Source organism: Thermobia domestica, chromosome 3 (genome assembly GCF_964235325.1).
Source record: "Thermobia domestica chromosome 3, izTheDome1.hap1.1, whole genome shotgun sequence".
Classification (NCBI taxonomy): domain Eukaryota; kingdom Metazoa; phylum Arthropoda; class Insecta; order Zygentoma; family Lepismatidae; genus Thermobia; species Thermobia domestica.
The window spans coordinates 11,110,735-11,130,450 of NC_137456.1; the positions used below are offsets into that span (position 1 = coordinate 11,110,735).

Sequence of the window (19,716 nt, forward strand, 5' to 3'; positions counted from 1 at the left end):
GGTCCTTGGTTCGATCCCAGCTTGCGCCAAATGAGCTTTGTGGTGGACAAACACCATGTGCGTTGGTTTTATTTCGGTTCTCCCGTTTCCTCCCACCTTCATTTCTCATCCTCACCGTCCCCTTTAACTTAACCGGCATAACTGTGGGACGTAAAACTTAAAGATTTCATTTTCACTGTTTACTTATTTGGCTCTTAATTATAACAGTTGTCGGAGAGAACATAAATGTAGTCCTCCCGAAAGACTGTAATTTTCGAAGCCGTATTAGCAGTCGTACACACAACAGAATTCCTCTTTGCAAGTCAGCACAAAGTAGTTTCGATCTCTAACTTCTCGGATATGTTCATGCGTGCTGCAACCTAGCGAAAAAATTCGTTACGATGAATCTGGAACGACCTTCCGTATATACAAAAATTATTTTATTTTATTATTTTTCAAAATAACAAATAAAATATGGTGTAAATTTTTCTTTGTACATTATCTATTTTAGAGCAAGGCCTATAAGTTGGAAATGGAAAAGCAGTGCCTGGAGTCTACATTGGAGAGCTTGAAAAGCAAACATGAAGTGGAACTTGGTCTGTTGGAGGAGTCTTACAAGTAAGATTTAGTTTCTGTTTTTGATTTACGGTTTCGTTGTCCCAGATCCTAAGCCAGAAAGTGGCTGTGGATTTTTTCTTGGGAGTTCTTGCATAATCATTCACACACTATCACCATCCTTTTCTTTTAGCCTAAAAGGTATTAACTAAAGATTTCACGTTATTTCCTATACATTAAGATAAGGTACGAGGGGTGATCAGAAAATAAGGTTACAAAGCCTGCAGTGAAACGTGTATATTAGGGTGTCCCTTATTTTGGGTAATTTCCTGTTGCAATACGCACAACCCCCCAAATGTATTCTATGTGACCATGAACACGCATTAGTAAAATAGCAGCTCTTTACGAGGACGTTAACCCATGCCGACTTGACGACAAAGTCATGAAATGGCGTTTCCACTTTATAATATAATTTACAATTTCCAACCGTGATAACGGAGAAACTAAAAGAGACAGAGAAACGAAACTTTGCACGAAGCAACTAGAGAAACGGCGACATCTGTTCGTGTATTGATAAACAGCACCGGACGAACAGTGTTGCCAACCCAAGACAACGTTGTGTTCTTCTAAATGGAATGACCTAAATTGAATATCATCAACCAACAATGAAAATAAAGGCAAAAGAGAAAGATATTGTAAAGGCAGATCAGTGTTGGAAACTTTTCGAGAAATAACGTGTAATATGTGTTGGCGCACACAGGGAGTAAGGTACTAACGTTTTGTACATCTTAAATCAGATATTGACAAGAGTTGTTTGCGTTGACTTACATCCGCTGAACAGTATTCCCATCAACAGAAGGGAGAAATTAAGTTTGGAAGAGATACAATAACTCGGAAAAGATCACTAGTGCTGTATGATTTAATACCTATAATGCAAGGCAGAAGGGCATGAGGAGTAGCCGTGGTTATGTGAGATTGATAACTCACGTACTGACAGATATATTCGGTATCTTGTTAAAGCAGAGAACTAAGGTTTGTAAAAGATGGCAACGCTGCACAGCAGTGGCATTTTTACTCTTGATTTCATCATGGTTATCAGCGTCCTCAAAAGCCCACAAGTACATAAACCCATGCAAATTGAATGCTGTTTTCATATTGTAACCAGGTTGTTGGGATTCCAACCCGCTGTGCAGCGTTGCCACCTTTCACAAACCTTACTTGTCAGCTTTTACACGATATATATCTCGGTGAGTTATCTATCTCACAACCACAGTTCTACTCCTCATGCTCTACCGCCTTGCATTATAGGTTTTAAAGCATATAGCACTAGTGACCTTTTCCGAGTTATTTTATCTCTTCCAAACTCAATTTTTCTCTTCTGTTTATGGCAAGACTGTTGAGCGGATGCTTTTCGACTTAGTCAACGCAAACAATTCTTGTCAATGTCTGATTTAAAGTGTACAAAACGTTAGTACCTTACTCCCTGTGTGCGCCAACACGTGTTACAAGTTATTTCTCGAAAAGTTTGCAACACTGATCTGCCTTAATTTTATTGTTGCTTCCAGTGATGATATTCAATTTAGGTCATTCCATTTACAAGAACACAACTTTGTCTTGGGTTGGGAACACTGTTCATCCGGTGCTGTTCGTCAAGACATGAAGCGGTGTCGCCTTTTCTCTAGTTGCTTCGTGCAAAGTTTCGTTTCTCTGTCTCTTTTAGTTTCTCCGTTATCACGGTTGGAAATTGTAAATTATATTATAAAGTGGAAACGTCATTTCATAACTTTGTCGTCAAGTCGGCACGGGTTAACGTTCTCGTAGAGAGCTGCTATTTCACTAATGCGTGTTTATGGTCACATGGAATACATCTAGGGGGTGTGCGTAGAATACAACACGAAATTACCCAAAATAAGCGACACCCTAGTGTATATATTATTTCATACAACCAATACAGCCAGCAAATAATACATACATCAGGATATTTTTCGACATTATCTCCATCTTGGTTGAGGCACTTGTCGCATCATGGGATAAGTTTAAAAATTCCCTCCTGGCAAAAATCCTCTCCTTGTGTGTTCAGCCGCGTTATTACGAAGTGTTTTACTTCCTCGTTTGTAGCGAAGTGAGGCCTCTTAGGTGCTTCTTCAGATGCCGTAACGTGATCCCCCTGTTGTCATGAATCAGCTCCTCCACGCGAGCTATGTTGAAATCTCTTGATACCGTGCTGGATCGGACACTGCGCTCCTCGTCGGTGACGTTTTCTCTACCAGTCGCAAACTTTTAACAACACCATTTTGCGACATGTTAACGAGACATTACAGTCTCTTCGTAAACCTGTACCAGTTGCAGGTGAATTTCAATCGCGGTTACATGTTTCGCCCACAGAAATGGAGTAACTGAGCGGAATTCTTCACTAGACCAGTTTTCCGAAAAAGTCGCCATTTGTGTCTACCTATAGCCAGCGCCGTAGGTGGCAATGGCTGAAACTCTGCATAGTTGCCAACTCCATGTAGTAAAATTACAGCACATCCCCTCATTCCTATATAACAGACGAAACTCTATAAATATCGGCCTTGTAACCTTAGTTTTTGATCCTCCCTCGTAAAATATAAAGATAAATAGTAACATAAATCCTCGATTTTATGTAGAAAAAAAAAAACGGAGTTTTCCTCGATATAACCAATATTCAGATAAAATTAATTTTTTTTGGTAGCACGATATCCTTACAGAAGGAAGTAAAAAAACAAAACAGTATAACAAGCATTGTATAGAGATTTACAGGACTATTGAAAGAAGTGACAAGAGGAAATTTAGGGTGTCTATCGGTCACGAAAGTCACGAATGTTGCGAAAAAGTCACGAAATCAGAAAACGGTCATGAAAGTCACGAAATTTAGCTTTTGGGTCACGGTTTTTTTTTTTTTTTTTTTTATACTGTGCAAATGTAAGTACAGATTGGAAAATTTTGTTCTATAAAAAATCAAAATTCACCACCAAAAATGTCTATATGGTCGGCTTTAGACGCTACTAAATCGCAAGCAAAGTACGTTTCTATCGCATGGATGAAAATTCGGCCTAATTCGCACCCAAATTCACTCTTGAAAATGTTAGGAAATTTTATGATTTGGTAAAGAAAAGGTCACGAAAAAGTCATGAAATTTCATTGTGGAATTGTAGTAGACACCCTGAAATGTTGAGTGTAAACTGAAATTTGTGTTTCGGTTTATTGTGAAATGCTGTACATTTTTTCTTTCTTTCTTTTTTTTTTCAATTTGTGTTTTTACAATTCGTGTGTACGTATGAGTAGTAAGAACAGATTTACTTGGCCAACTGGTGCTTTAATATGTGGGTCTCTCAATATATAAATAAAAAATATTTTTTTAAGATACATTTGTAAATTGTACACACATGTATAGGTGGGTTCTTCCTCACTTTTCCACATAATTCCCATTCAAATTCAGATATTTGTCTCGCCGTCGCATTAATTTGTTCAAGCTCTTTGCAAAAAAAATCAGGGCTTTGGCCCTATTTGTCACTCTCCTTACATTCTGATTCACTTGCAGACAATTTCGATGAATCCCTTTTTATCATCATCATCAGTGCAAAACAGCTATTTTCTTAATATCTCACTAATGATGATGATGAGAAGGATTCGTCGAAACAGTCTGCAACATTAATTTATGCAAAGGATGATTAAAGAAAGTTTTTTTTTTTTTTTTTTTTTCTAACATGACCTCTGTGTTCGTCTTTCAGTGAGTGACCGACGAAGCACCTCATGAGATCATTTCATCTTCTTAAATATTGCGACATAATACAGGTTAGATATTATGTAGGGTTATTCAAAAAGCGCGTCGGTTTTGTTACATCAAATTGTGAACTTTTTTTTTATTTTTCAAAACACACTAACAAAATTCATAAACATGTTCATTATACTTTCGGATTTCAGGTATGGTGAATGACGTCGAACATATGACCTCCTCTACTGCGTTGGCATGCGATAACTCTGTTCGTGAAATTCGCTATTACTGCCTGAGGAGTTTTTACTTGGATTTCACCGATGACTCCTCGAATTTCTTCCTTTAATTCACGGATGGCATGGGTTTTATTGACATACACTAATGGTTTAAGAGTACCCTAAAGAAAAAAAGTCACAAGAAGTTAAGTCGCATTCGGTGCCTCATTTTGCCCTAGAACTGCGCGAAGTCGCCTGACAGTGCCTGCAGAACGTTCTTGTTCTGATAAAAAAGTTTTCTCAATTAGCACACGTTGCGCTATAGTAAACTGCTCCATGGATAGACACAGACAGAAGAAATGAGAGAAATTCAGACTAAGGTAACAATCGGAATGCTTGTGGGCAGAGCAACAATACAAAACAATCTCGTCAACCGAGAACAAAAATCTGCCAGACGATCCAAAAGCGGCGCGCTTTTTGAATAATCCTTTATTAATTTTTTAAAAAATGTACAAGATGTCTTTACTAATCTCACTAATCATTCGGAGTCTGAAAATGCTTGTTTGTCATTATGTATGAACTGTTGATTTCAGGAGACAGATAGCGATATTGGAAGATGCAATGAGTAGGAGCGAAAAACGCCTGAAAGAGGAGAATGAAGCAATTTTAGAAGAGTATCAGAACAAAATAGCTAAGATGAAGGTATAGTATATTAGATATAATTTTGATACTTTATTTTTAACTATATTTAGCCCAGCTACAATTCTGTATGTATGACGAAATACTAACTTCAAACTTAGAAGTGATAAATTTGTTTAGTTGAGACAGTGGCGACTGTTATTTCGTTGAAATAGGGTTTCAGAAAAAAAAAATCCCATTAGTAGTAATAATACTTCAACAAGTAAGAATAAAGTAAAGTAAAACGCTGACAAATTATTAGTTTGTGTATAAAAAAAAAAAAAATGTTAATCATTTCATACCACTACAGGGTGTCTACCAGTCAAGGAAAGTCAGGGAATTTCGTTGTGTGTCAGGGAAAAATCTTTCCCAGGCTGTGAGGGGTGAAGGAATGCCACTAAAATAGTCATAAATTACAGGTAAATGAATTAGTTCGTTTGTACGTTTGTAGAATGTCGTATAAGCATATAAATTATGATGAAAACTTACAGTTCACTTTAAATATAAATTATTTTTCATGAGTTATACTAAGAAAAAAAGAATGACAGAGTCAGGGAAAATTATAATTTTGTCAGGGAAAGTGAAGGAATTTAATTATCCTTGCTTGGTAGACAGCCTGCGCTATCTGCGGAGCACGGCAATTTAGTGGTAGATCGCTTACCTGTGGTCTCTGGGGTCCCTGATTCGATCCTCGGTCAAGTAGTTTTGTGGTAGACAACATCGTGTCCGTGGGTTTTCTCGGGATACTCCCGTTTCCTTCCACTTTCTCATTCCATCAATTCTTCCATCATCATTCACTTGCCTTAATCATCGTGTCCCTTAGCGTAACGGGACGTTAAATAATCGTGGGACGTTAAACTGAAAGATTTTCACACCACTCTCTTGCTATATGGGGGGGCGCGGTGGCTCAGTGGTAGACCGTTCACCTCTGGTGCTAGGGGGTCTCGGGTTCAAACCCTGCTCCCGCCAAGTGAACTTTGTGGTGGACAAACACCGTGTGCGTGGGTTTTCTCGGGGTTCTCCCGTTTCCTCCCACTTTCTTCATTCCACCATTTCATTCATTTCTCATCATCACCGTCTCCTTTAGTCTAACCGGCATAACCGTGGGACGTAAAACTCAAAAATTTCATTTCATTTTTCTCTTGCTATATGGCGTGTAAGTAACTGTTTTCACCGCGTGTGGAACATATATGGACTAAAAATTAATCGGTGTTGAAAAATCAACGTTGGAGAAATACATAAATTCACGTTATTATAAAACCACATTTTTTGTTTTAACCCATTATTCTAAAGTTATTCTTATAAATGTTAGAAAGACAAAAGCCATGATTATTGGAACGAAGCAGTCAGTGTCAAATATGAAAGTGAGTTTAGAACAAGTGAATAGTTTTCTACATTTGAGTAGTATTCTTAGTAATAACATGAAGTGCAAACGTAAAATAAAAGCAAGGATAGGAATGGCGAAAGAAGCTTTTAGGAGGAAGAAAAGTCTGTTTTGTGGGACCTTGAATAAAGAGTTAAGAAAAAGACTGATAAAATGCTTCGTGTGGAGTTTGTGTTGTATAGGGTGAAAACATCGACATTGCGCAAAAGTGATGAAAAACGACTGGAAGCCTTCGAAATGTGGGTGTGGAGAAGAATCTAATGAATTAATTTGGTCGAGCGGAAATTGAATGAGAAAGTGTTAGAAATGGTGGGGAAGAAAAGGACACTTTTCGATATTATTAACAAGAGGACGAGAAACTGATTGGGATATGGGCTAAGGAGAAATTGTATCATGAGGGACATGCTATAGAGTATGGTGGTAGGAAAGAGAACCCCCGGCCCCCCCAGGAACGGCGCCCTTGATTCTATGCACAAGCACACAATATTACTTCACATATTTATTACACAGTGACATCGCTTCTGAATTAATAAAATCTGCGTTTAGTAATTGATCTCTTTTTTACTGGTAAATTGATTTGTCTAGAACAATCATTTGAATGTTCCTAATTAAAAAGTAACTTGGTTTAAATTCCAGTTTTTGGTGTTCTTGTTATTATGATGGATTCGTTTTCGTTAATATTAAACTTAAAATAGATATAATGAGAAAACTCATAGGTTGCCTATTACGAGTGCAAAATAATAATAATAATAATAATAATAATAATAATAATAATAATAATAATAATAATAATAATAATAATAAAGGAAAAGAAATATTTTTGTACACATATTTAGGACTAAAACAAGGAATATTTTCATACTTATCTATACATATAAAAGATAAATGCACTATTACACTGGAAGAGAGAAACCTCAAAATTTAACTTAAAAATAGAGTAACAATTTCTTTAGGTTAAATTTTGAGCTTGCTCTTTTCCTGTGTAATAGTGCTTTTATCTTTTATGTATATAGATAAGTATGAGAACATTCCTTGTTCCCGAGCATTTAGATTAAGCGTAATTTTGATTGACTTCGTTCTTATCCGGAATGTATCATAAAGGAAGAAAAACCATCACACAACAAAAAGGTAAATTATGTACACTAGACTCTCGCTAGCCAGCCATTCCTGGCATATATGGGTGCCGGATTATTGAGTGTCTGACATTCATTTGATTTACTTATTTATCTTGTTTTCTATTTATTTTGAAAACATAGGGAATATAGTGTACTGTACTTTATTAAATCGAAGGATATAATTTTAAAACATAGAGGATATACTTTATTAAATCCAAATATATTCTTTCTTTTTAATGTCATAAATAGTTGCTCTCCAACATTGAACTGAGCAGCAATGGCTTTCTGTGAAGAACTTCGATTTAACTTATCTAAAATTTCGAGTTTCTGCTTGAGGTCTAGCGTAACGTGTTTTCTTTTAGAAGACATGATTCCGAACTGTAAAAAAATGCTACAATTTTGAATACGTACACTATATAAAGCATTGTTTAACTAAACATTGTTGCGCATGCGCACGATAATTCATTGTGCACGTGTTTTTGATTGGATGTGCGCCGGATTACTGAAGGCTGGCTTAGCGAGAGTCTAGGTATATGTCTAAGTGTTTTATTATGTTCCATTTCATGTTGACTACATCATTATTGTTATTGCTACTGACAGGAGGAGCAAGCTGCATTGGTAGAGAAGCATCATTTGAAGATGGCGAAACTTCACGAGGAGCATGCGGAAGAGATGGAACGCCTGAGAGAAATCCATAAGAATACTATTGAACAAATGAAACGGGAACATCTCGCTGCTTTGGAGCACTGTAGACAAATGAAGATACAAGAAGTTGAGGCTGTACAAGACGCATCGTCTCATGCAAAGTAAGAATCAAGATAAAAGTAAAATTACAGGGTACAAAGTACATCCCTTTTACGAGAGATCAACGAGATCTATAAGCTACGTGGATATAAGGCTCCACATTTTCGCGATTTCTGTATGAAATGGGGATAACGTAGTCAACGCCACACTGCAGCCATATTTATTCCCTCAAATTGCGCCAGGGAGCCTTCTAGCCCTAGTGGTTGTCACGTCTTTTATTCACATGACTCTCCAATTTTCCTCACGACGCTGGGTTTACGCCAAAAATTGGGAAGCACCGGCCGGGAATCGAATCCGGAACCACGTGAATCCTGCGCTGTAACCACTAGAGTACGGTATTCCTTCTATTAAATCAAATGTTTATATATTACTTACTTATTTCCTTCATCAGTGTAACCAACTACTTACATCTAGACAAGTTCTTTGTTACATATATGTTGCTTACATACAAGAAACAAATGATATGTCGAATTGCACGAAGAAGCGATGTGTAAAAGTGATAATCTGCAGCGACCGTGTCCTTTGAACATATCGTTTACTGCCGTTGTGGTACAGAATAGTATTTCGAAGTGTCTTCTATATTGATGTGTGTCGAGTTATTCGTTTCACTCTGCTTTTGACAGTAGCCACTGTACTTCCTGTTCTGGTTTTTTACTTTCCGCTTATATTTGTTTGATGAGTTGATGTTTTTCCTATGTTTGAAAAAGATGTTCATGATAGGATACTCTTTAAGAAAATCGCATGTACTGCCACAATTATAGTAAAGTCACTTACAAAGTACATGATCCACAGAACATAGAAAAGAAAAGAGGACAAAATGAGACAAATACAAGCGCTGTCGATCTGTTAGTTGCAAGGGACCCCTTCAGGGCCACTTGCTAATTTCTTATATATTTCTATTATTATTATTATACATACATATTTCAAGGTAATTATATATATATATATATATATATATATATATATAAACATGGATATATTCTTGTATATTTGTTAACTACAATATAGGTATAAGATAAACCAGCGCTGGTTTCAAAGGTAAAATGTTATTTGGTATATATTTATTATAATTATTACTACTATTCATCTTGTATTTACTCTGTATAATCTATATATTAATCTTGCATATTCTTTCTGCAACATATATATATGAAAAAATAGAAAATTTTCCTCTTTTTATTGATATCGAATGACAGTTGGAAACATTGTTCCGTTGCCAGTATGTTTTAGGATACCGACAGAGGGGAACGGGGATCAGATTTACTTTCATTTTCTTTTATTCCGCCTATGCCATCTATATGGGTCGATGGTAGTTTTACTAGAAAAACAGTTGGATATCTTTCCGAACCTCTCATGTAATATATATATATATATATATATATAGAAGGCATTCTCTTGAAGCGGGGAACCATTTAGTGCTTCGAATAGCAGGAGAGGCAGTTTTGTCCTTCTATGGCTCCAATTTCAGGGGATGGGAGTTGCTTGGCGGAACAGTCTAAATGATGATTGTTGTTCGGGTGTTTTCATAAGCTGAAAAGTCCTTGTATACTGTAGTGAATGCGCAAGTGAGTCCACGGGAATAGTTTAGAATTAAATCTGTTTAATTCTCTATCTAACGGATATATAAATTTTATTCTTTATTCAGCATAAATGTTAGCTCGCTATTTCAACTTTAAGATTTTAACTAGGACATTGAGTATTTGTAGTTTATATTAGAGACTTTTTTTTAATATATTTTTGGGCTCGTTGTTTGGGTCTAGTGGCTAGGCTTATTGCTTTTGAATTGGAGGGCTACGGGTTCGAGACCGGCCGACGTCTGGCTAAATAAGGTCAGACTGACAAGACATTTGGTTCCGCTAGGGGACTGGAACGGGTAAATTTAACCTAATACCTTTAGATCTGAGAGCTGATCTAAAAAGGCCTCTTGTTGGGCTCTATTCCTCGATCCTCACTAAACCTATTCCTAGTTAAATTTGTTAGATAGTATCCTTTCTTGAGGAAGGTCTGATTCCGCGCCATTCCTCGCATAGGTTTAGATCAGATGCTGGATAAGTGATGAAGGCACCTTTAGTATTGTAAATTGGTTCACTTCATTAGCTTGCAAGAAAACGCTTCCTAAGTGGACCCTGATAAGTGAATTAATATATGTAATTTGTCTTAATGACAGAAGCAGAAATATTTTAGATCTACTATAGTAGGAACTAATTCCCTATTATTTTGAGGATTAGGATAGAGAAATTCTTAAGTCCCTGTAAAGCAGTTAAATAATTTTATCGGACAAAGTGTTAGTTTTTAAAAGAGACAATTGAAGAGCGTAATTGTGTTTATGTAGAATTATCGGTTGCGATGTTGATGGATTGAGTATAAAGTGGCTTTTGTAGAAGTGTATGTAGATGGAAACAATAGTGATTATTAATGTTTGTGGAATTGTAAAGAAGCCTAGTTCTTTAAATAAAAGGGACAGGTCTAGTATAAGTGGTTAACTGTCCAGACAAGAAGAATTAGTAGTGAAGAGTTTTTTTTTAATGTCCCTAACAATCCCTCTTAGTCTCCGGGAGGGCAAGTAGAGACAGATTAATACTTTATCTAGAGACCTATAACTTCGAAATTACTCATCTCCAGACATTATCGTTTTATTGTAGTAAAAATACCTTAAAGAGCAAACGTGATGAGTTTTTATTATAATTTGAGTCTGATATGCTAGTAGAAGTAAGAACACCCCTAGATTCTTACAAATAGGGTGAATGAATGGTTAATTTAGAATTGGTTGATAAGAAAGGTTGTTCGAGAATATTTATAAGGATTAGGATATATATATATATATATATATATATATATATATATATATATATATATTAACAACCTTTTACCGTCGTGCCTATATAGCATGGGGATGAAATGTGAAATGACGGTTGAAGATTGTTGCTACTTACCATTTAGAATGAGTAGGTATAGGATGACGGAAAGAAACCACATTAATTGACTTTGAATTAAAACTTTGTATTTTTATTTAAAGCTTGTGTACTATTGTGATGGATTGTTGACTGAATATAAACGCAAGATTACATATCTTTAAGCAGCTAGGAAGTTAACCACGATGAACTCAAACATAGCTGAGATACACGTACCTTTATATAATTGATGGCTGGAATTGCTGTTGATATTTTGGACGATTTTTATATTGCTGCCAATAGTCTAGAATGGTTGACTATTGTGTACCATTATTCATTATAATGGTCTGCTGAACTATTAGACCTTTTGATTTAATACTGGACTTTGAATTACAGAAAAGTAACTACTGTGATATAAGTAACTATGTGAATATTTGATGTATAATGATTTTTTAGACTGAACTTTGAGACAAAAGCTTTATAGAGAATGATTTTTTGATACTGATTTTTGAGATTGATTATTGGAGATTGATTACTAGAGACTGATTTTAATTATTAAAAACTATAAGGTTTTATACGAAGATTTTAGATATTTTGGAATTTATTGTTGTTGACTTTTTGTATATTTTAGCTATTGGTAAAACGTTGGTTTTACCCGAATTACATCGTGATCAAATTTTCAGACTTACAAATTTCTGCGAACTTAACGATTATATTACAGTCAAAGTGTGTTAATGTTACAATGTGACAATTTGATGACAATTTAAAACATTACAAATACAAATTACAATATCTTACTAATTGACGACCAAGCGTCTAGCCGTAGCGAAACATTCATTACATACATATAATATTGATGTTAACACATAAACACACACACGTGTTTACGTTACGTGATAACATTTAGTTTTTTAACATTCAATTTATTAAATATACTTTCTTTACCAAAAATAATATCTTTTTGAATAAAATCAATGACATGCCTCAACATGCCCCTCCTTCAAAATGAGAGAACTCCGTTCTCGACTCAATTAATAATAGGCAATTTATTAATATCTGCATAAAACGTAATGTTAGACGCCATCGTAAAATTTTTATTTTCACTATTTACTAATTTCGGATCTAAAGTTATGATTGAAGGAAAGTCTTCCGATACAGATTTCGTCACCGGACTACTTGGGAAATTAAAAACTTGTTTTTTAACTTAAAACAATTTTATGACTCGCGACTTTATCGTGACTACAAGAAGTATTTTGTCTTTCTGGTGTCCTTACACCAAATAAATTCACATTAATATTTATTTCCTTACTCGCTTTCTGTGCCCTAGTTAACACAGTTTTTTTATTCATTTAACTTAATACTTAATTCAACTTTAATTACGAAGTGAGGGTGGGTGGTGAGGGTTAACGTATTACTTATTTTACTTGAGTCAATTGCCTTTAGTTATTCGAGATTCGAACCATATCTCGTCTTTGAGTGGTGAACAATTATAATACAAACTCTTAACATACTAAATAACTTAAATATAAACCGAACTTAACCATAACCTAATAAAATATATTCTTAAACCTAAAATTATTCCGTTTCGGGATTCGAGTCATAGCTATTTTCACCATAAGATTGGTGCGACCTACTTAGCACTGTTCGGGAATTGAACCAAAATATTTCTACCATAACAATGGTGATTAAACACAGTGATTAAACTAGTTTTTATACACGCACCGGGAATCGAACCTACCCAGCATCTCCACCATAACAACCTTTTACCGTCGTGCCTATATAGCATGGGGATGAAATGTGAAATGACGGTTGAAGATTGTTGCTACTTACCATTTAAAATGAGTAGGTATAGGATGACGGAAAGAAACCACATTAATTGACTTTGAATTAAAACTTTGTATTTTTATTTAAAGCTTGTGTACTATTGTGATGGATTGTTGACTGAATATAAACGCAAGATTACATATCTTTAAGCAGTTAGGAAGTTAACCACGATGAACTCAAACATAGCTGAGATACACGTACCTTTATATAATTGATGGCTGGAATTGCTGTTGATATTTTGGACGATTTTTATATTGCTGCCAATAGTCTAGAATGGTTGACTATTGTGTACCATTATTCATTATAATGGTCTGCTGAACTATTAGACCTTTTGATTTAATACTGGACTTTGAATTACAGAAAAGTAACTACTGTGATATAAGTAACTATGTGAATATTTGATGTATAATGATTTTTTAGACTGAACTTTGAGACAAAAGCTTTATAGAGAATGATTTTTTGATACTGATTTTTGAGATTGATTATTGGAGATTGATTACTAGAGACTGATTTTAATTATTAAAAACTATAAGGTTTTATACGAAGATTTTAGATATTTTGGAATTTATTGTTGTTGACTTTTTGTATATTTTAGCTATTGGTAAAACGTTGGTTTTACCCGAATTACATCGTGATCAAATTTTCAGACTTACAAATTTCTGCGAACTTAACGATTATATTACAGTCAAAGTGTGTTAATGTTACAATGTGACAATTTGATGACAATTTAAAACATTACAAATACAAATTACAATATCTTACTAATTGACGACCAAGCGTCTAGCCGTAGCGAAACATTCATTACATACATATAATATTGATGTTAACACATAAACACACACACGTGTTTACGTTACGTGATAACATTTAGTTTTTTAACATTCAATTTATTAAATATACTTTCTTTACCAAAAATAATATCTTTTTGAATAAAATCAATGACATGCCTCAACAATATATATATATATATATATATATATATATATATATATATATATATATATATATATATATATATATATATATATATATATATATAACCTATTTTCTCTCTCTGTCTCCCTTGTGTAAGTTAAAGGAAAAAAGAGAGAGAGGGAGATCTATAACCGTTCTGACTAGAAACAACCTTGGTGAAGTTAATTATTTGAAATTAGTTATTCTATCATTTTCCTCCAGATGATTTTTTTTGGGGGGGGGGATAATTACTGTTATCTGGTGGATGTGATAATTACTTTAGATACTGTGAGACTACTAATAGCACTCGCACTAAGTGGTTCACCGGTAGCCACGAACAAAATAGTGAGGCGCGATATCGCCTTGCAAACTGGGGGCTAGTATAACGCAAGTCACTTACAATGTACATAATCCACAGAACATAGAAAAGAAAAGAGGACAAAATGAGACAAATACAGACGCTGCCGATCTGTTAGTCCGATCCGCCATATCAGTTGCGGGTTCGATTCCCAGTGGAGACACTCAGTCGAAAAAGTATAAAAGCTTTTCCAGGATATCCATCCTGAGAGAGATTTTACTGGCTTTTTCCTTATTCACACCAGGCAAATGTCGTGATTGTACCTAACATACAAGTCCCAGGCCACTTCCTTCCTTCTCCAATTCTTTTCTTCCTTTCCTTTCCTCGGATAGTATGATCGCCGAGTGACGTCATCTCTCATACATGATGGGCTGACATGGACATAACTGCTGAAAACTTAGAAATCTAAATCCTAATCCTAATCCAATCTGCCATGTTTGGTAATGTCATCAAAAAATAGATAATCAGGAGAGCAGAAATGCTACTATTTTGGGGAAACGGATACAAATATATCTTATATAAATAAAATAAAGAGTTTGTTTGTGTGTTTGTCTGTCTGTCTGCCTGTGTGCCGCCTGGGGACCAGACGAGTGGACCGAGAGTTACCAAAATTTGGTCAGGGGTTCCTTGGTCCAGTCCCCAGCTCAAGACGAAACATTTTTTTTAAAATTTCGAAACAGGGGGGGGGGAGTTTACCGGAACCGGCTTGGGAACGAGACAAATTGACCGAGAGTTACCAAATTTTAGTCACGAATACCTTGGTCTATGCTCCAAACCAGAGTTAAACGTTTTTGTCAACATTCGAACCAAAGGGGTCTCAGGGGTCGTTTACCGGGGCATGTAAAAGTAGTAGAAAATGACTGATATTAGTGTCGAATTCATAGTTTTCGCGGTCGCAAAAATCAATGGTGAAACTCCGATCGCATTAACTTCCAAATTCATGCTATTCGTCTCCGAGCCGGGGGTCACGGGGGGGGGGGGTGGAGAGGTGAGATACCGAGACATATAAAAGTAATCCAAAATGACCGATATTAGTGTCAAATCCATAGTTTTCGCGGTCGCTGAAATCAATGGTGACACTTCCATTAGCGATGACATGCAAATTTAGTTACAATTGTATGCGGGCCGGGAGTCAGGGGGGGGGGATGCAGAGACATGTAAAAAATAGCCCAAAATTACCGATATTAGTATCAAATCCATAGTTTTCGCGGTCGCTGAGATCAATGGTGATACTCCCACAGGCGTTGACTTCCAAATACAGCCCCCGTGCGAAGCATGGGTATATTCAACTAGTATATATATTCAACGCTTGTTCCATGCCGTAGTTTATAGTAGACGTGGTTAACTGAATTATTTCAAAATGCGTCGTACTTTTACTCGAGTTTTTGTAATAGGTTGACAAATAAACATTTTGAACACTGATGGACACTACAAACTATATTCAAACACTCAAACATAAATTCCTATATTTATTGCTGAGATAACATCTTTTCTTCGAATAACATATGTCTTGTAATATTGTACTTGGTAATCAATTCTTTCATTAGTTAGTTCACGTCGAGACTATCCACATGATCGGAATATGCATGCAACACAGAGAGAGAATTCAGTTTCTTCTACGTCATCATTTTACATGCAAAAATGAGATTTTACTCTTCGTCGCTCGTATGTTTTTATTGTATCCCATCTCAAACTAATGCTTCTACAGCTTGCTGTTCGATATTCTTGAGAGATAGATGGTTTATATTCTAAATAAGTCATTAGAGCATATCGTGTAATGAAATGCAAAATTGTGCAGTGTTTGTTATACGAAGAGACCTACACCCCTGGTGGTAGACATTGAAACTGGAACACCTGCGCAAATAGCATAGGATGTTCGCGGGGCTCACCAGAGCCATCTGGTAGTTTATATCGAACTTTTGGACAATGAGTCACGTGTGCGAGTCCTTGGTAGTTAGTGAACGTCAAATCGTGTGTGGAGAGAGGTATAATGGGGAATATATCTGACTTCAAAAGATGGCAGATCGTAGGGGCACGTCTAGCAGGTGCATCTGTTCCAAAACTGCAACACTTTGGGGCGTCTCAGGAGCTACAGTATTTAGGGTGATGTGTGCATATGAGCAGGAAAGACGAACAACATCCAGAAAGAGCAATTGCAGGAAACGGAAGTTGTCTGAAAGGAATGTCAGGACATTGACTAGAATTGTTGCACGAAAACTGAGAACCGCCGCATCGGCAATCACCGCAGAAGTGAGTATACATCTCACAGAACCTGAATAAGACTAACATAAATGGCAGGGTTATGATACCGAAGCCTTTCATCAGTAGCACAAATACTGCAAAGCGGGTTCAGTGATGCTGCCAGAAGCATAAAACCATGGCGCTATATAACCGAAAACGTGTCATATTCTCGGATGAGTCCATCTTCATTGTTTTCCAAACAACAGAGAAGGTGTTCGTCTGGACAAGCCCCACTGATGCATACAACCCAGACGGCTTAGTACCCACAGTCAAACTTAGAGGCGGAACTGTGATGATTTGGGGTACAATATCGTATCAGACTTTGGGCTTCCTTAATTGTTCCAGAGGGTTTGTTATTACCAAAGACCATTCTGGGAGACATTTTCCGGTTGGTAGTGCAGTGTTCGAGGATGATAACTGCCCCATCCGCACTTTAAACTTCTCAAAGTGGTTCGATGAGCATGACAGTGAGGTTGAACATCTGTCATGGCCCGCTCAATTGCCAGATGTTAACATTATTGAGCCTGTATGAGATATGCTAGATGATCGAATGAGAAAACGTTTCCCTCCACCACGTCCTCTTGTCACTGCAATTCAAGAGGAATGGCTAAAAATCTCTCTGGAAGCGGTGCAGGACTTCTGTCAATCCTTCCCCAGTCGTGTTGCTGCTGTACTGACCGCTAAAGGCGTTCCAACACTTTATTAAATAGAAATTATGGCTTCTACCAAATGTTTCAGTTTCAATGTCAATTACCTGTAAATCATGTCGGCCTTAAAATTATTCTAAGTGTCTTTTGTGCGAATGAATAAGTATTGGCTGAGAATAAATAATGCATAAAAGAATATATTAGTATAATAGACAAAATGAACGGAGTGCAGTACTACTCTACTTTTGAAAATAATGTCTGTAGTATGGTTTATTGTTATTGATATATATGTATCTTCTAAAGTTCTGTTCTCTTCCTTTCTTCAGGAAGAAAAAAATCCTAGATATTGATTAGTTTTAATTGTTTATGTATTTTTCATCACTGACGAATAATTTTTGTTTTTACGAAATCGTTTTTATTTTCCTACTTTGTATTAAATAGTAATCAATATAGAAATTTAGGGATAAGTCTTTGCTCTAGCGAATGCAAAAGGTTTGGGTAATTTCCATGAATGCTTCCACACTAATGCTTAGTAGCGATTCTATTTTTCTTTCTGTGCTGGAACTTTTAAAACATTATATCTAATGAGATTAAAAAGCATAGAAAGTATGAAAATACAGATAATCTATGCCTAATACATCCTTTGAACCTCGTTGCAGGACACTGCAAGTGGTAATTGATAAACTGGGCCGCAGCAGCCAAGATTTGAATGAGCTTCATATAAAAGTAGACGACCAGCATCAACATCATCTGGAAACTAGAGAAGCTCTCCTTCGAGAAAAAGACAAGGAACTCCAAGGTATAGTAACTGCCAGTTCGATGTTCCAATTAACAAGCGCTTTGCATTATCAAAAGTAACGTCCTGTGTAGCTGTGTAATACCCAATAGTAATAATAATAATAATGAATCAGTCAAGTAATTTCATTTCCTATAAGAAAACAACAACAACAACAACAACAACAACAACAACAACAACAACAACAACAACAACAACAACAACAACAACAACAACAACAACAACAACAACAACAACAACAACAACAACATCATCATCATCATCATCATCATCATCATCATCATCATCATCATCATCATCATCATCATCATCATCATCATCATCATCATCATCATCATCATCATCATCATCATCATCATCATCATCATCATCATCATCATCATCATCATCATCATCATCATCATCATCATCATCATCATCATCATCATCATCATCATCATCATCATCATCATCATCATCATCATCATCATCATCATCATCATCATCATCATCATCATCATCATCATCATCATCATCATCATCATCATCATCATCATCATCATCATCATCATCATCATCATCATCATCATCATCATCATCATCATCATCATCATCATCATCATCATCATCATCATCATCATCATCATCATCATCATCATCATCATCATCATCATCATCATCATCATCATCATCATCATCATCATCATTATTATTATTATTATTATTATTATTATTATTATTATTATTATTATTATTAAAGTGTTCTGTCTTTTGGTAGGTCCTGAGACTAATGAGGGGTTTTTCAGGTTTAGATTTGGGCCTTGAAATGTTTCTTCCGTGTTTCTTGATCTTGAGCGTACTCTTGCAACTACCAATATTTTGAAATCATCGATCAGTTACATTCTTCTTCCTATTCCTCGCTTTCCTTCTATGGCGGTATGAAGAGGACAATTTTGTTCGCAAGATGTGTCCAATCCAGTTGGCCTTCCTACAAAGGGTACTGGCTAGAAGTGTCCCCTTTTCTCGTGTTCGTTTTAAAACATCTTCGTTTTTTACTTACTCTCTCTCTCTCTCTGTTCATTTTATCTTCTTCATTTAAATTCAACATTACATTTCAAATCTCTATAAATATTTCTTCTCTAACTTCCGTAATGACCAAATCTCTGAGCCAACTTCACCAACTTCATCCTTAGTCCAATATTAAGGCTGCCAGTTAGGAGTGATCTTTTCTTGTTACATACTTCTTTGACTATGGCTATTCTTGACCTGATCTCTTTGGTGCAGTAAGCGTCTCTCGTCAAAATACTTCCCAGATACTTGAAATTATCGACCTCTTCAAGTTCTCTCTGTTGTACACTGACCTGAAAGGGCGCGTTTCCACAGGATATTCTCATGACTTTCGATTTTTCGACGTTGATTTCCATTCCATAAAGTTTCCCAGTGTCAACTATTTTGTCCATCATCTCCTGTAGTCCTCCTTCGGTTCCAGCTTTAATAACCGTATCATCTGCATACCTGATCTTGTTAAGAGGAAGAAATTAAAATGTTAAGATTAGCACC

The 19,716-nt window shown here is 35.9% G+C and overlaps 1 protein-coding gene across 2 annotated transcripts in view; it reads left to right on the forward strand.

Moving 5' to 3' along the window:
- LOC145682409 (uncharacterized) overlaps positions 1-19,716 on the forward strand; it is an 81,695-nt gene that overhangs the window by 38,368 nt on the left and 23,611 nt on the right. For both annotated transcript variants that reach the window (XM_081754026.1, XM_081754025.1), the window contains exons 7-10: positions 491-597; positions 5,079-5,187; positions 8,263-8,468; positions 18,041-18,180. In XM_081754026.1, coding sequence (XP_081610152.1) covers positions 491-597; positions 5,079-5,187; positions 8,263-8,468; positions 18,041-18,180 — 562 coding nt within the window. The remainder of the gene's footprint in view (positions 1-490; positions 598-5,078; positions 5,188-8,262; positions 8,469-18,040; positions 18,181-19,716) is intronic.